General features: G+C 40.3%; 1 protein-coding gene across 8 annotated transcripts in view; it reads right to left on the reverse strand.

Annotated features, from left to right (window-relative positions):
• The window catches only part of TRIM2 (tripartite motif containing 2), a 79,233-nt gene that overhangs the window by 29,240 nt on the left and 31,859 nt on the right, over window positions 1-18,134 (reverse strand). For 5 of the 8 annotated variants that reach the window (XM_054562395.1, XM_054562372.1, XM_054562363.1 and 2 more), the window contains 4 exons: window positions 15,629-15,810; window positions 12,445-12,682; window positions 1,888-2,039; window positions 504-684 (listed from right to left, as the gene is read on the reverse strand). In XM_054562395.1, coding sequence (XP_054418370.1) covers window positions 504-684; window positions 1,888-2,039; window positions 12,445-12,682; window positions 15,629-15,762 — 705 coding nt within the window. In that variant the 5' untranslated portion in view covers window positions 15,763-15,810. Of the gene's footprint in view, window positions 1-503; window positions 685-1,887; window positions 2,040-7,704; window positions 7,753-12,444; window positions 12,683-15,628; window positions 15,814-18,134 lie in introns of those variants that run through there. The other 3 variants (XM_054562391.1, XM_054562376.1, XM_054562408.1) reach the window with 2 other exon arrangements.

The raw sequence follows: 18,134 nt of genomic DNA on the forward strand, positions 1-18,134 counted from the left end.
TCCCCTGTCACCTCTTAAAGGAACAGGAACCAGAGGAATGAAAACTCTTTCACACTTGAATCTCAGAAGCTTTTCATCCCTGGGTTTGTGATCAGACATGCAACGCCAGACAAAGGCTGCAGTCAGGGCTCACTTAGAAGTTGACTAACAGGTTGGTGTGGGTGAGAGAGCAATTAAGAAACTATTACACATTATAATTAAGGAAGGAAAACAATCCAGTTTAACCCCAAATCCTGAAAGCATTACTTTATACTCAACCTTGCCTTGTGTCCAAGTATAAATTGGGACTTAAGGTCACAGAATGAGAGTTTTGCTGAAAACAGGAAGGAAAAAAATAGCTGGGTATGCCATTAAATGAAAACTGCTGTTTATTGTACAACAGTGATACTTAAGGACCCCTTTGAGTCCCCTTGCTGCTATTAGAACACAGTAGGCAAGGACCACGGCGTGCCCCAGACATCACGTCTCTTCCAGGATATCGATAAGAACAGCTGGAGTCTTACTTTATGTTTGAGGCCATAGTTGACCTCCAGTTCCATAAGCAACACACTCTTGCGCACATTTAAAGTTTTCTGGAGCTCATCAAAGGTAGAATGGATGTCGTCCACGATGCTGGCCTTCTGGTTGGTTAACTGATGAATGATTTCCGAGATGAACTGAAGAGCAGAATCTATTTCTGGGAGCCTAGAGGAGAGTTGTTATTCAACATTATTATCTAACATCAACCTAGAAATAGTAAAAGAAAAAAAATCTACCATAACACTGTATTCTCGGAAAAAAACATTTTATACGCCTCTTATCACATTTAAGAAGTAATGACTGAAGAGCAAAAGACATAAGACATAATTACAGCATTTCGGAGAAGAGACTTTGAAGGTCCACGTCCCTTTCAATCTATGTCAGTCACCTACTTTTAATAACAGATGGGACTGAGCCTTGCAGCTCTCTGAACCCCACACGTCTTTCCCTCATACACTAAACCAGGCTTTCTTTCTCTGTCTGGATACTATTGACATTTTGGGCCAGAGAATTCTGTGTTGCAGGGGACAGTGCTGTGCACTACAGATGTTTAACAGCATTCTGTCCTCTACCAGATGCCATTAACACCCGTACGCACAAACACACACACACATAGTTGTGACACTAAATTGTCTCCAGGCATCGCTAAATGTGCCTGGGAGCGGGGGAGGGAAGGGTGTATAATTACCCATGGCTGAGAACTACTATTCTAAACATACTTTTTTTCTCAATCACATGAAAAACTTATCCAAACTCAGAGTTCCCTGAGAACTTCTTGCAAGTTTCCAACTTCTCTTAATCAGTATAGAATAACCACATTTTTCTCATTACAACTGTTGAAGAGATTTCCTTTCAGCGGGCTACTTTTTCCTCTCTGTGGTCTTTCTCAGGCATCACACAGCTCCTCTGTTCCCTCAATTCCATGCCAGAAAAAGAGCCTGGACATAGGGAAACCTAAGGAAAATGGAGCACTCACTGCTCAGTACCATTTTGCTGCCCTCAAGCAGGGAGGAACCAGGCACGGGCGACCCAGCGGGCCTGGATGGACGTCAGGAAGAGCAGGAAAGAAAGGCTCCTCAGAGAGCCCGGTTTCATGCACACACTTCAGAGGTCTCCTGAGAGCATCTTCCTCAAGAATATTTTATTTATAATCATACTAAGGTACTAAAACAGAAACGCCACCACTTATAAGGGAGAATTTTACCAAGGCGCAGGGGACGACCTCCACTCACTAGTTTGTGACTATAGGCCCACGATCAAAGAGTTTATTCAGGTGACGTGAACCTACTATCCCACTGAGACAAGAGACCCCGAGGCCAAGCCTGACACACAGGCGACCAGTGGGGAGCTGGGGGAAGATGTGCGCACCTTTTGTTGACAGCATCCAGCTGGACCTGGAGTGAGGCTTTGTGCTGCTCCACCACGTCCTTGAGGGGCACTGTGGGGTGTTCTGCATGCTCCCCCTCAGTGCACTCGCGACACATGGCGGTCTCACAAGACTGGCAGTAAAAGTCCATCACCTGTGGGTGACACAAGAACAATGCCAGGACTGGCGCGCCAACTGTGGGCTCACTCGTATTCTGCCATGCAATTCTCACGGCCTCCGCAGGATGTCGGCCGTGGCGCGGCCAGCTTCACAGGAGAAAGGGGAGGGTAAACGTTTATGTGCCAGGTCTCAGCCGGAGGCGGGTCGGACTCCAAAGCTGCTGCTGTGGTCACAAAACCCACTTTTCTGTGACCAGTGCACAAAGGCAGAACAAACAGTGAAGGGCTGTGGGGCTCAAACTTTTTGGTCTCAGGGCCCCTTTACACTCTTCATAAATTACTGAGGACTGCAAAGTGCTTTCTTTAGTTTATGTGTTATATCAATAGATAGTTATCACTTTAGGATTGAAACAGAAAAAGCTTAAATACTATACTAATTTATTAAAAGCAATGATAAGCCCATTAAGTAGTAACATGAATAATATAATTTATAAAAGTAACTATATTTTTCAAAACAAAAAAGTTATGGGAAGAATGGCATTCACCTGAAACCTATGTGATTATTAGCCGATGTCACCCCAATAAATTCAATTAAAAATTTTTATATAAATATATATTTATATTTAATATATTTGCATATTAGTATATATTTATGTAAATAATATTTTATATATTTATGTAAAATAAAATAAAAATAAATATAAAAATATATTTATGTAGATGTATATTTATATAATATACAATTTATATATAAAGTATATTTATATCAATAATATATATTTATATCTATAATTGTATATAAAATTATAAATATATAAATATATTCATATGTAAATATATTGATATTATATAATAAAATAATTATATATTTGTATATATATTTATGTAGAGAGGTATTTATATAGAGATAGATATAGATATAGATATGTAGATGGCTTGTCCCCAGGGAAATAAAGAAACTACCATCAACTGGTTAGAGCCTCTGTGCAATTTCATCCAAATTCTTTAGAACTGAATCACTGACTAGCAAAAGGCAAATCAATAGGTCACTAGCCAGAAAATAGATCAGCAATTCATCAACTATTGCCATGCCAAGGATGATGGAGTCATGTGATAATCACACTGCCTCTTCCAGGGCATGTGAGCAGAGCAGATATTGAAGCCCGAAAAGTATAGAATTGTATAAATGATTACCATCAGGGATGCAGACTTCTTGAAAGAATACATAGCAAAGCAGGTGTGGTAGCCTGAATAAATCTCAAAGATGTCCACGTCCTAATCCCAGAAACCTGTTAATGTGTTTACCTTACATGGCATAATGGATTTGCAAATGTGAATAAGTTAAGGATCTTGAGATGGGACAATTATGCTGGGTTATCCAGCTGGGCCCAAGGCAATCACAAGAGTCCTTGTAAGAGACAGGCAGGAAGGTCAAAGAAGTAAGTGCAAAAGTGAGACAACAGAAACAAGAAACTGGAGGCATTGGAGGAACAGGTCACAGGCTAAGGGAGCACACGCAGCCTCTAGAAGCTAATACATGCAGAGACATGGGTTCTCTACTGTAGCCTCCAGAAGGAACACAGCCCCACCTACATTTTGATTTTGGACTTCTGCACTCCTGAACTGTAAGAGAATACATTTGTATTGTTTTAAGCCACACATACACACACACACACACACACAAAGGACGCACGTTGTTTTCCATATTTGTAAAACTCTTCAGTGTCTGGCTTAATAGTAGAAAGCTGGATTCTCCTATCTGCTTCTGCATTCGATCTGTTTTGACAGCACACATTGTATAGTCTCTGGAAAATTCTACTGTACACCATTGAGAAAATGAGAGTGAAAAAGACAAATAATGTCGTAGTATTATATAAATACAATTTTGATCTCTGTGGACCCCCCGAAAGTGTCTTGGGGTACCTGAGGATTCCTGGACCCCACTTTGAGAACAATCACTCTTTGGGTATGAGGTGAGCCGGACTGAGCAGTTTGCATCCTGGCTGCACTGCTTAGTAACTTCACTGTGTCTCAATTTTTTTTCTATCAAATAGAGAAAACAATAATAACCTACTTCAGTAGGGATGCTATGAGGATTCAGTAGATCAATATGCATAGAGAAGTCAGATATTGCCTAGCACTGGTACATAGCAAGTTCTTAATGACCATCTGCTTACCTGAAAATAGAATCACCTTATCCTAATTATTATGACTTTCAGTAATGCTATAACATAAAGCCTGAAAGTTAGTTTCCTTGTGAAGGTCTTCCCCTATTCTTTCAGCAGAAAATAATTTCTTCCAACAGGAAATAGCATAAATCCTAATACAGATTGATGGAGCTTCACAAAGTGAATGCACCCACCAAAGAACTTTTATTCATGCCCCATTGATTAAATACTTATAAGATTTTAAATGACTGAGCACAGGAACTCTCTCAGAGCCTAGTAGTTCTGCATATATAGGGTATTTAATAACACTGCTGAATGAATGAAGCGTATGCTGCCTATAAGAGACTAGCGTTACATCCAAAGATCTAACTAGACACAACTAGGTTGAAAGTAAAGAGATGAAAAAATTATTCTATGCAAATAATAACAGAGAGCTGGAGTACTTGTTTCAATATCAGACAAAACAGACTTTGAGACAAAAGTTGTTATTACAGACAAAGAAGGACATTTTATAGTAATAAAATGGTCAATCCATCAAGAAATGTAACAATTATAAACAAATATGCTTCCAACAACAGATCCTCAAAATATATAAAGCAAAACCTGACAGAATTGGAGGGAGAAACCACCAGTACAATAATAGTTGAAGGTTTCAATACTGTACTTTCAATAATGATAAAACAACTTGATGAAGATCAATAAAGGGATAGAAAACTTGAACAACACTGGTCCAGACCTAACAGACACATATAGAAGACTCCATTCAATAATAGAATTTATATTTTTGTCAAGTACACATGAGACATTCTCCAGAACAGACCATATATTAGGTAACAAAAGTCTCAATATATATTAAAAAATTTAAATCAGACAAAGTACCTTCTCTGGGAAAAAAATTAGAAATCAGTAACAGAAGGAAACCTGGAAAACTAACAAAAATATGGAAATTAAATAACACAAACAAATAATGAATCAAAGAGGAAATCACAAGGGAAATTTAAAAATACTATGAAAGGAATAAAAATGAAAACACAACACACCAAAACATGAGAGGTGGTGCTCAGAGCAAAATTTACAGCTGTAAATGCCTACATTAAAAGGAAGAAAGATCTCAAATCAATAACCTTAGCTTCTACCTTACGGAACTAGAAAAAAGAACAAACTAAATTTAAAGAAACCAGGAAAAAGGAAATAAAGATTAGAGTGGAGATCAATAAAATCAAGAATACGAAAAAAATAGAATAAACAATGAAGGCAAAATCTGGTTCTTGGTAAAGATCAACAAAATTGAGAACAGAGAAATATGGACAGCTGTGTATCAAGAAACTGACCTAGATACAATGGACAAATTGTTAGAAACACACAAACTATCAAAAGTGACTCAATGAAGAAATAAAAACCTGAATAGACCTATCATAGGTAAGGAGATGAATCAATCTGCAAAAAACTTTCAACAAAGGAAAACCCAGGACCAGATGGCTTCGCTGGTGACTTCTACCAAACAAAGAATTAATACCAATCCTTCTAAACTCTTCATGAAAGTGTGACAAGGAGGTAACATTTCCTAATTCATTTTATTTGGCTAGTAACACCCTGGCACCAAAACCAAATACGTCACAAGAAAAGAAAATTACGGACTAATATCCCTCATGTATACAGATGCAAAAATTCTTAATAAAATACTAGTAAACTGAATCCAGAAGTATATTAAAAGAATTATACCATGACCAAATGAGATTTATCCCAGAATTCAAGAGTGGTTCACATACAAAAATCAATATATGTAATACATGACACTAATATAATAAAGGAAAGAAACTCCACAGGGTCCTCTCAAATGATGCAGAAGAGGCATTTGACAATATCCCACACCCTTTCATGATTAAAACAAACACTTATCAAACTAGAAATAGAAGGAAATTGCCTCAATTTAATAAAGAGCATCTACAAAACATCCACAGCTAATGTCGTACTTAAGATCAAGAACAAGACAAGGACAGCTCTTGCCATTTCTGTTCAACAATGTACTGGAAGTTCTAGCCAGGGCATTTAAGCAAGAAAAATAAATAAATAAAATGTATCCAAATTGGAAAGGAAGGAGTAAATATTTCTCTATTCAGAGATGACATCATTTCATATACAGAAAATTCTAAATATACACTCAGAATTAGAACAAACAAATGAATTCTGCAAAATTGTAGGAAACAAGATCTACTTCACACCAACTAGAATAGCTAGACATAAAAGGTCAGATAATAACATGTGTTGGCAAGAATGTGCAAAAATTTGAACTCTCATATTTTGCTGGTTAGAATGTAAAATGGTGCGGCTTCCATGAAAACAGTTGACGGTTCCTCAAAACTTAAACATAGAATTACCATGTGACCCAGTAATTCCACTCCTAGGTATATACCAAAGAGAATGAAAAACATGTCCACACAAAAACTTGTTCACAAGTGTTCATAGCAGCATTATTCACAATAGCCAGAAAGTGAAAACAACACAAATGTCCATCAACTAATGAAGGAATAAACAAATTTTAGTATATCCAGACAGTGGAATATTATCTGGCCATAAAAATGAATGAAGTTCTGCCCTGCCTGGTGTGGCTCAGTTGGTTGGTGTTGTCCTGGAAAGGGAAAGTTTGCTGGTTTGTTTCCAGGTCAGGGAATTACGTTGCAGGTGCAGTACCTGGACTGGGCACAACCCATTGATGTTTCTCTCTCACATCGATGTTCTTCTCCCTCTCTCTCCTCTCCCTTCCCTTCTCTCTAAAAATAAATAAATAGTTTTTTAAAAAAGGAGTGACGTTCTAATATATGCTACAATATAGATGAATCTTGAAGCATTATTGTAAGTGCTAGAAGCCATACTCAAAAAGCTACATATTGTATGTAAGATTCCATTTATATCAAGTGTCCATATGGACAAGTCCAGAGAGACATAATGCAGACCAATGGTTGCCAGGGGTTAGGGGTAGGGGGTAAATGAGTGGCTACTTCATGGATATAGAGTTTCTTTTGGGGATAATGACATGTTCTGGAATTAGATAGTGGCGATGTGTGCACAACCTTTTGAATATACTAAAGGACATTAAATTGTACATTTTACAATGATTAAAATGTGAATTTTGTATTATGTGAATTTTACCTCCACTTGAAAAAAAAAATTGATTGCTTTGAAGAGATAGCAGGTTATTGTTCCTGATTCAGTATTCTAAGGTTTTCTTGGGAAGCAGAGGCCCTGAAATCATTCTGAAGTATCAACAGCTAGTCATTCTCAAATGCTTGTGCTTGGGTTCTGACAGCTTTGACTCAGGCTGAGAGTGAATCGTGTGAGGGGTGAGACTCAGCGGAGCTCATCCATCTTGAGTGAGATGCTGCTGGTGCTCCCAGGGGCGTGGGGGCCAGGGGCCAGGATGAGCTTATTGCTGTTGACAGGTCATCACCATTTGTGTTCACAGAAGAGAAGATGACCAGGACCATGTGCATTACTAATTGCTGAAATGCATAGTCAGGGCCTTGCAGCACACCCTGAGGCTTCTGGAAGTGGGGACTTGTTCCTGGCATGGCATTCCTGATGAGGATCTCTCCTTTGCACCTCTTAACATTCTTGTTAGCAAGACCTAAGCAAGCAAAAGTTGGGTTTAATGATCATTTGTGTTCTGGGACTGCAAGGCACGAGCTCAAGTGTCTGCTTTAAGTGCAAAGAACCTCTTAAATCGCTGACCGCTATTCCCACTTTCTTTGTATTTGGACAATGCAGCCATGGCAGTTTAATTAGAGGACAGATTGTGTCACAGCACTTAGAGTAAATGACAGGCTTTCATCCACATGTGCTAATCAGCACCAGGCAGTTTATGACAGCAACATCCTGCTTTATTGTTAATTACTGGATTTTATTAACCTTAGATGCTTGAAATGTTTTTAAAGATTTACCCATGGCAATTAACTGCAGCAATTTATTTGTAATATCACATGCATTTGGCTTGAATGTGCAATGAGGACCCTTGTTTCAAAGCAGCGGCAGTGAACTCCTACCATCTATGATGAAACAATAGAATGATTCGAGACATGCTACTAATTTCCCAAGGCCTCGCTGGTTTATGAATTTTATGATTCCAAAGAATCATAATGACCCAGCATTGAGAAAATATTCAAAACATAAATAGCTTCATTCACCCTAAGATCAAACTCTAGACAGATTTCAATTTTAGAATGATCTAATATGCATTTGGTAGAAAGTAAAGTTTTAACCTAAGGGATGCTTTAATTTTGCTGAAATTAGCACCTTTGAGAGAATTTCTGCCTAGCATCCTGTGGCAACCAGGAAATACATCTTTAGGAATTCTTTTCTACGTGTCCTTCAGGCACTAATGACATATTTTTCTTTCCAAAGTTTCTCTAAGATCAATAGTTCCAATTTATAAAAATTCATAGTAACTTTTAAAGAGTCAACCCCTGTTTCAGTGGGCTGCACCACTGTTACGTAGGCACCCACGCTAGACCCGTGGGAGGTGTGCTCACCCCAACAGTCCTCCCAGCCAATCACTTCTCCAACTCTGCCCTGGCTGCTCTGGATCTGTGGATTATCCCAGCAGGCTTGCAGTGCTTTCCCCTGGCCTCTCGCTCTTCCCCTTGACTCCACTCTCCCCTCCCCCAACACATCCCTAGCAACTTTGAAAGGAACTAAATGCAAATCTTACCCGGGCATTTCAATGCTTAACATCAATGTAATAGCTCCCTATGACTTCAGACACACCCAAGTTCCCTAAAGTGGCACCCGGGGCCCTCCAAGACCTTTTGCTTCTCTAGTCCAGCAGTCACCCACCACTTCCTGTTCCTGGAACTCTGCGATCATGTAGAGAGTGACAGTCTCTTTATGTCTCTGTTCTCTCTGACACTTTTCCCTTTGGCCCAGAACCACTTCTCCTTTCTGTACTACATGTATCCTGCGGTCCTACTAATTAAAAAAAAATACAAGTATACTCACATATTGGCACTAAGGTCATTTGTTACCAAAGCACCAGTTTTAAATGACTTCTCAATAATCAGTTATATGGACTTACTATAATTAACCATTTCCCTAATATTGCACATTTAGATTATTTCCAATTTTTACTATAATATAAAATGTTCAATTAACTTTCTTATATCAAATCTTCATTGTCATCTCTAGCTATTTCCTTAGAACTTTTCTATTTGTGGAATTCCTGGAATAAAAGATAAGAAGTTGTGTAATACAGTCACTGTATGTTGTCAAATCGATATAAACTTTCTGAAGAGCAACTCACCCTCTGGCCCACAGGATAGGAGAATGTCTCACCATACCCTCATCAGCATTGGTTATTATCTTTTTTTTAGATGTGTATGATAACAGTTTTTAAAGATTTCCTTTATTTATTTATTTTTTTTAGAGACAAGGGAAAGGAGGGAGAAAGTGAGGAAGAGAATCGTCAATGTGTGGTTGCCTCTTGCAAGCCCCCTACTGGGGACCTGGCCCACAACCCAGGCATGTGCCCTGCCTGGAATCGAACCAGTGACCCTTTGGTTCACAGGCCAGTGCTCAATCCAGTGAGCCACACCAGCCAGGGCTGGTTGTTATCTTTTTAAAAACCTGTGGCTGACTTGAGAAGATTTGCCTATTTGTGGAGCTCAGTGTTTTTACCATTTTATATATCTCCCATGAACCTTCTAAATTCTTTGCCCATTTTCTTTGGTAATGTTCCTATTTTTCTTAATTTTTAAGTGTTCTTATATCGTATAAATTTGATGGGGTATTCCAATTAAGAGTTTTACAGCTACTTTCATAAACTTAATGATTAACACTTTTCCTCTTGTTTTGCCTTACTAGAAAGCCTGGGGTTATGGACAGCCTGGTACACTTTCACTTAAATACAGATAGGTAATCCATCTTATTTTGGTTTCCAAAAAGCTCAGGGTGCTCTTTCCTTCCAGTCTAGCTTTTACAATGTGTCAATTAGTTCTGAGACTTAACCTGTTGCAGTCTGTTTCTTCATCTATAAAACAGCCCTGGCTGCTGTAGCTCAGTGGATTGAGTGCCGGCCTGTGAACCAAAGGGTTTCTGGTTTGATTCCCAGGCAGGGCACAAGCCTGGGTTGCAGGCCAGGTCCCCAGTTGGGGGCGCATGAAAGGCAAGCACACGTTGACGTTTTCCTATCTCCTTCCCTTTCCTTCTCTAAAAATAAATAAAGTATTTAAATACATAAATAAAATGAAGGCGACTAACACCTCCTTTGCAAAGTGGTGTGTAAGAAACCAAGGACAGTGTCTGGCACATTCGTTTAACAAATAGGTACTGATTGACTTCTGAGGGACTAAATCTACAAATGAACAATGGCCAGAGCATATATAAAAATATAACTCTGACCCACAACCTGCCCAGGAAACCGACTCCATGTCTATAATAAACGGTCCAGGAAGTCAGCCTGCTCTAAGTCAGATTTGCAGGAAGTCAGAGTGCTATCTCTAGTAACGATCCAAAAAGCTAAACAATAACTTCGGTAGCTACTGGTCTGAAATGGCTAGGACTTGATTACCGATAGCTTCCGTAATTTTTGTCTCTGCTCCCAACTTAGGACAAAGCAGAGGAAGTTGAATATGGACATCTAACCAATCACATAGATGCCCTTCTAGTTATCCCACCTCCAGCTTCCCCATGCCAATAGCCTCACATCGGGGCACACCTGAAGCCTTCCCCTTTTCTCTCGATTGAGCATTCTCACTCCTCTGCCTGCTTTTGAGACTCTGCCCAAATATAAGGGACAGTGGCTGCCTCCTTGTTATGGCAAGTTCAGAATTCAGAGTCTCTGCTCATTTTCATGTGGTTGGTCTCTGATGGTTTCCGTATGTCTATGTATGAGACACTGTGCTCAGAGCTAGAGGCATAATGGTCAACATGGTCCCTGTCCTCCTGGAGCTCCCCTTCCAAAAGGAAAACCAGAAGGTCAACAAGTCAGCAATGACACAGAAGAAGGCGTACAGGGTGCGGTGAATGCCATGCAGGAAACCAGGAAGTGAGTGATGGCAGGTCCCTAGGTGACAGAGGTGGCATCTTAGTGCACTTAGAGAAGACTGCCCTGTGAAGGCGAAACCTGAGTTGATGCCTGAAGGATGAGAATGAGCTATAGCCACATCAGGAGAGAGCAAAGAGCCTTGCAGGCATACGCAAGAGAGACCAGCCAGGCCCAAGGTGGGAAATCACCTGGCAAGTTCCAAGCCAGTGAGGCTGTAGCATAGTGAGCGGAAAGAGTGGTCGGAGGGAAGGCAAATAAACCCCAATTATGCCTAATAATAACGCAATTGCTTTGCTCAAACAACCTCTTGTTGTTTTCGTGGTTTTATTATACCTGAGCATTATGTTATAAGTAGTTTCAAACACTTTTGAAGCGGTCATCATATTTTTAAAAAGGACAAAAGTTACTAATTAGAAATAATTGTAATGGCTAACATTTGTCAAGAGTTTATTACATACTTTATATGACTTAAACATTTAATTCTCCCAAATCATCCTAGATGGTAAACACTGTTATTACTTCCTTTTTATAAATGAAGAATTGAGACACAGAGAGTCTGACGGACTTGCTATACCTGACCCAGAGAACAAGTTAAAGGGCGGGGTTCGAACCAGGTGATCTGACGCCAAAGCCAGTGCTTTTAGCTTCTGCATGACGCTGCCTCTTTGAGGGATACAGCTACTGTGAATCAATTATTGGATGACAAACGCTGGTTCCCCTGAGTTTACAACAATACTGTGCTTTCTAGTAGTATAAAATATGTGTGGAATTCATAATCTATAATCTATTATCAGCAACTCACGTATCTTCAAATTCTATTTATTCCTAAAAAATAGGGCCTAAGGGAGCATGAGAAAAATTTTCCTCGCAAGGAAAATAAAGAATTGTAATTCACATTTTCACAAACACCCTCAATTTGCAGGACTTATCTATTATTAAATCTTTATCCATAATTTATTACACAGATATTTATGTGGGTCAACGTATGCCTGTCGTGCAAATAGTTACAGGCTTGCTCTCTTGGGGAAACCAACAATCTGTGCTCAGTAGACACAATGAAGATGGATTTTATTATTTAAATAAATTGGGTCAGAGAAAGTAAGCAGGCAAAATAGTCTGAGGGCTGGGAAGATCTTTTTTAGTTGCTTCTTTTCCAGGTGGAGTTCTGCCTGCACAGAGCCCTGAGCGCCCGAGGCCAATCCCAGTCAAGCAGCCGTGCTGCTGGCGGTGACTTACATTCCCATCGTGGTTTGGGCAAGAGAGGGGCTTTCCTGCAGCCACTGCGGTGACTGTCTCCAGGATGGAGGACTCCTCAACGTTGCTGCCTGGCGTTCGCTGCAGCACGTCCATCAGGTTCGTGATGAAGAAATTGTTCTGGAGCGCAGCCACCCCCTTCTCGGGCAGGATGGAGGTCTGGCGGCACACTGGGCAGGAGAGGGTTAAACTGTGGGCGGGAATATAGTTCTGCAGGCACCTGTGGCAGAGGCAGAAGCAGAAGCCAGGGGACTGTCAGTAGGGGGTGCTCAGGGAACAGAACCGCCACTTCTCGCAGGTACCCTACATGTCCTCAGCGATGACACAGGCCACTTTGCAGAAGCTGCCTTTACAACTTCCTTTACTAGGAAAAGAATATTCCAGAAACCAGGAGGTAACCTGTACTCACATTGGCCCTGTCGAGGAAAACAGGGATGCCCTTGACTTTGGTAGTGTTTTCTAGGGCCTTGTCACACACACAAGCATGTCCTGTGGACAGGCAGCATTGGCCTCACCGGGGAGCTTGGAAGAAATGCAAACTCTGAGGACTCCCTCCAGGCTTAATGCATCAGGTCCCAGGCAATTTGGATACACGTTAATGTTGAGAAGCACTGGTCTAGAATATCTAGTCTGGTGTTCACGAATGTGTGGCCTTTTACAGATAGGAGAAAACATGTCACACTTTTTCTGGAAACCCTTTTATTACATACAAAGTCATAAGCAGATCTCTGCTGTTAAAAACACACCCAAGTGGAAGTGTTTTGTTTGAAGCAGCAATGGGATACCCCGATTCACACTTATACAATCTCTTCTTGCCTCTCCTCAGCAGGCATCCACTTAATTCATTTAATTAATGAAATGTATCACTAATAATGACCAACGTATTGTACATAATGACGACTAAATTCAAAGTATTTCCCACAGACCAATGAAATAGGTACGATTGTGATCACCCTTAGACCCATGACAAAATGCAGCAGAGAGAGGCTAAGATACTTGCCCAAGGGACATAGGTGGTCAAGGGCAGAGCAGGAGTTCGAACCAAGGCAATGTGGTGCCAGAATCTAAACTCTAAGTAACTACATTATACAATGTTTTCCAATTTCTCAGCCAAACAGATTTCAAAAACCAATGGTTTTGCCTGTATCCCTTGTTTTGCAGATGAAGAAACTGACAACAAGGAGTTAATTGACCTTCCTTGTGTCACAGAAGTAGCTACTGCCATCTAAGTCCAATAAACATCAATCAATCCTATCTCACCAGACTTCTCAGCTGCAGTGATCAGACTTGACCACTATGCTTCACCTCCCCCGCTTCTTTGAAACTTCATCTTCCCTTGGCTTATAACACCACACTCAGCTGGTTCTATCTGCTTTATTTCTTCTACTGAGTCAGTACAGTTTGGAGTTAATCCAGGCTCTACTGTAAGAGCTCTTCTCTCCCTGGGATATTTTATCTACCTGCCTGCTTAAAACATAACACTGCCACGTTTACATTTTTCCCCACAGATATCTCCTCCGAGCCCCAAGTCTGCACACCATCTGCCTTCTTAACATTTCCTCGTAGACGTCACACAGGTTCTAAAACTCAACATGTCCCCAACCAAACCCAAGCTGTGTCTTCTTCCTATCTCAAAGAAAAGCACCTCCATGTCGTATAGATGCATTGGGCTAGGCCTAAGTGAGGGGGCAGGGAGCAGAATCAGGGCAGCCTGGAATATTGCTTCTCACCTGTCAGAACAAGGAAATGGGAACCAAACAACAGACCAGCTGGTCACCACACACTGGGGAACGGGGCAGCTCTGCGGAGCTCAGGCCAAGTGGCTCTCCGCACTGTCTGTAAAGAGCCCCAGACAATGGCAACCGCTGCAAGTCAAACCAAGCTCTCACCACGTGAGCCCAGGGGCATATGGACAATTAGCTGGTGTTCATGTTTTAGCAACACTTACTGAGGGAGGGTGGGAACTCACTCTCCATTAGGCCATTCTGGAATATGAATTACAAAGTACATAAGCCCAAGTATAAAATGACTAAAGTAAAAAGTAATGGTGCCCTATATACTGCCACTAAAACAAACACAAACCCTGTATCCACACATACACACAGAGCCACAAAACAAGTCACAACAAAGAAAGCAAAGCAAACAAAAACCCATTACTACCAGTAACAAACCTCTCCCTCCATCCATCACCACCAAGTACATGATTATTCTATTGCATTTGAGACCCTCCAAAGTAAATCAACTCAAAGCATGCTCAATCGGTTAACAAATATGTGTTAAATTGGATGACAGATGTAATTAGCATTGATGTGAAGCCTTAGAAAATACCAATTTCCTGTTCTATAAAAGAAAGCAAAGTATTCTAATTATATATATTAAATAATAATAGCAAACGTATTTAACAAAATGCTATAAAACCTAATTACCATATTTGTTTTTTAGAAAAAGATATAACCTTACTAGGGAAAAACTTAAATTAGGCCACAGATAAACTAATTACTAACACTATCTTTATGCTTAACTGCTTATGTGGAAAACTGAACAAGGGAGTAAATGTATATTCTGACAAATGAGTCATTCGATGGCAAAAGCAATTTAAGAAGAATAAATAGGGGAGTATATTTTTATACATAGCAAATTGCTATATATGTAATTTATAATTACTACATATATAGTTTTTTCTTCATCTAAAATATCAAAATGTTCAAATGTGCCATCAGTAAGTGTCTTCTGCAGTTTCTTTGGAAGGAAGCTCTCTCCTTTTAACTAATGCCTCATATATGCAGGTATTTTTACCTGATTGTTATATGGGAAGAAATGATAGATTTTTAATTGTCCCTCACCAAAGATCCTTTGTGAGGGAGCTGTGATTGGCAAAAATTGTTTCACAAAGAACAAAGGGAAAATTAAAAATTAAAAAAAAAAACCCTTCAAGTATATAATGCTCTACCTCCTATGGAAATGAATGAGCAGATTTTTTTTTTGTCCCACTTGTAATTACTTGAAATAAAGTAAATTATTGGCAAGTCATGATTATGTTTCTCGCTATCTCTCAGAAGCACAGAAGACTTATTGTCTCCCATGGGTAACTGGAGAACTCTGGAAAGAACCCTGGGTAGCAGGTCACTCTGTGAAACTCCCTTCTCCACGCACAAAGGAGGCTTACCTCTCGCAGAAAGTGTGCAGACAGGGGAGAACCTTGGGGTTTTTGTACCGTTCCAGGCATATACTGCAAATCAGAAACTGCTTGTCAATCTGGCGCACCACGGGACTTGGGATGTTGGTGGCGTCACTGGCCATCCTAGACCACTGACATGGAGGGCCGGCTGTCTTTGACCCTGCACACTGCTGCTGTCAGACAGAAAAACCAAAATGGAAACATATTTAATAATCTATAAATGCACATCAATCATTGGCTTATTCACTATGGGCATCATGTTAGGAACACAGGTAGTGACCTCAAAATGACCATAGCCAACCCTCCTGCTATGGAGGGAGTACAATGAGCTGCCTGTTTTGCAAATCAACAAAATGATCACAGGTTCACCACGCAAGCAAAGCAAATTAAAAGAAAGTGGATTGTGCAAAGAGGTATGCTTGCTGACTTCCAGTGCAGTGCCAGCTGAGGGGTTAAATACTTACATAGCTTTGCATGTTCACGCCTTCAGCCATGACTACATTTGGATATATCTTTACTGTCTTACTAAAAGTCTTATAAAGATAGAATATGTTTTTCCAACTATTATACAGTACTTGAAGGGGATCAAAGTATGCCACTTTGACGTAAGGATTCGTATTTTGACCTAAAGGCAGTTGAGAAGCAGCAGACATGGGAGCAGCGTTGTGCCCTCTCCCATCTGCCTGCTGTTTCCCATCTGTAAAGGTGCCCCGCTGTCTCATCCCAGGAAGCGGAGAGGACTGAGAGATGGCACAGAGAAGACTCCGCATACAAACCGCACCAGACAACCTCATCTACCATTCCTTTCCTGGTCACTTTCCCACAATTTACTGCCCGTAAGAGCTCAAACTGCCTTTTTCTTTGTCGAGTCACTCCTCCACAGTTTGTTGCCCTTTGTAAGAATAGCACACAAGCTCCCAGGTCTAACGGCCCCTTTGGATTTTCACTTCTTTTCTGTGAATCCCCCATGCGTATAGAATGAAAAGTACTAAGTCAAAAAAATTCAATAAAATATAACACATCTTATTGGGGAAAATAAAATAGTCATATATTTGTATTTCAGGAGAAAAGATGAAATCTTTTTCTCCTGATAGTCTCTCTTTTGTCAGGTTCATCCACAGGCCCCAAACACAGAACATAAGAGCGTAGAGAAAAAGTTTTTCCCCTGCTATGTGCTGTTATTAGGCAGGATAGGAATAATGAGAACTTTTAATTTAAAACTTTGAATGTGATTCAGAGTGTTTTCTTCAGAATTAAAGGGCTGTAGATATCATACTGCAAATTTATGTGTCATGGATCAGGGACAAAGGCTAGAGTTAGTCCCTATTATTTTGAGCAATGTCTGTTGGTATTCATGAGCAGGCATCTGAGGGCCCTGGCGAAGGGAGTTCATTTGGAGAAGGTTTCAGGTAGTGAGGGATCATGCCAGAAACGGGGGCTCAGAGGAGGGCAACGAGAGGCGGGCAGAAGGCCCCTGAGAGAACAAGGGAAGAGGCAGCTATGACAGAAAACGCAGCTCCATTTACCACCCTAAAGAACGTCTGGCTTCTCTCCCAACCCAAGGCTGCGCTAAAATTCATGTCCTAATTTTCTAAATATTTGGTTAAGGTGTCCACAGCCTTCAATTCCCAGTAGAAATTCTTTTTGCCATAAAAGAAACTTAAGTAATCTTCAGGACCCTAGGCTGGCAGGATATTCTTCTCATTCTATAAGATTTTTAAAAAGTGGGGCTCAGTTAAGAAATGTGCCAGAACGCACACTCAGGTGTGTATGTCTCTAAAAGCCATGGTCTTTTCACTCCTAAGTCACCACACCTCCCTTGACTTGTGTTGTAAGAAGGCTCTACTATGGAAGCTTGGTTTCCATACAACATGGTAATGTGGTCTGGGGCCTGTGTTTGAAGCTGGAAAATAAGCTATACTCAACAATTCTATACTCTCTAAAGGAAACGCTCTTTGCCAAATATAAAGGATAGTTCTTTCTCTCCACAAAATCATCCAATTTTTAAGAAGTTGTCAATTTGTATTAAGAAAATTCTATTTACACATATTTTAGTATAGTTACAAACATGGCACACCCACTTTCCCACGCTATACCTTCTAGATAAGTTCATTAAAGAGCATGATTAATAAACAGATAGAACCTTGTGAAAGCACCTGCTACACAAGAGTGTCACATTCAGCTGACTCCCCGCACGAGTCAAACAGTGTGGGTGTTGCACACCTAATGAGCCAGCAGTGCGAGCTAAGCTCTCATTGAACGTCTCCCTCAAGAATGAGTGGAGAATGATATTCAGAAAATTAAGTGGAGTTCATCTCTCAGGAGCTCAAAGTGTTCGCACATCATCTCCTTTTCTTCAACCACATCCTTATAACATCAGACCAGGGGAGGAAGGGATTTGTCTGTCTGTAAGATCAGGAAACCAAAGCTTAGGGTTTAGATGACTTGCCCAAGGTCATCTAGCAAAATCAGTGAATCAGAAAGCTCAGATTCC

This window comes from Pteronotus mesoamericanus, unplaced genomic scaffold (assembly GCF_021234165.1).
Source record: "Pteronotus mesoamericanus isolate MK-2021 breed Mesoamerican mustached bat unplaced genomic scaffold, CSHL_Meso_final contig_163, whole genome shotgun sequence".
NCBI classification, from domain to species: Eukaryota; Metazoa; Chordata; class Mammalia; order Chiroptera; family Mormoopidae; genus Pteronotus; species Pteronotus mesoamericanus.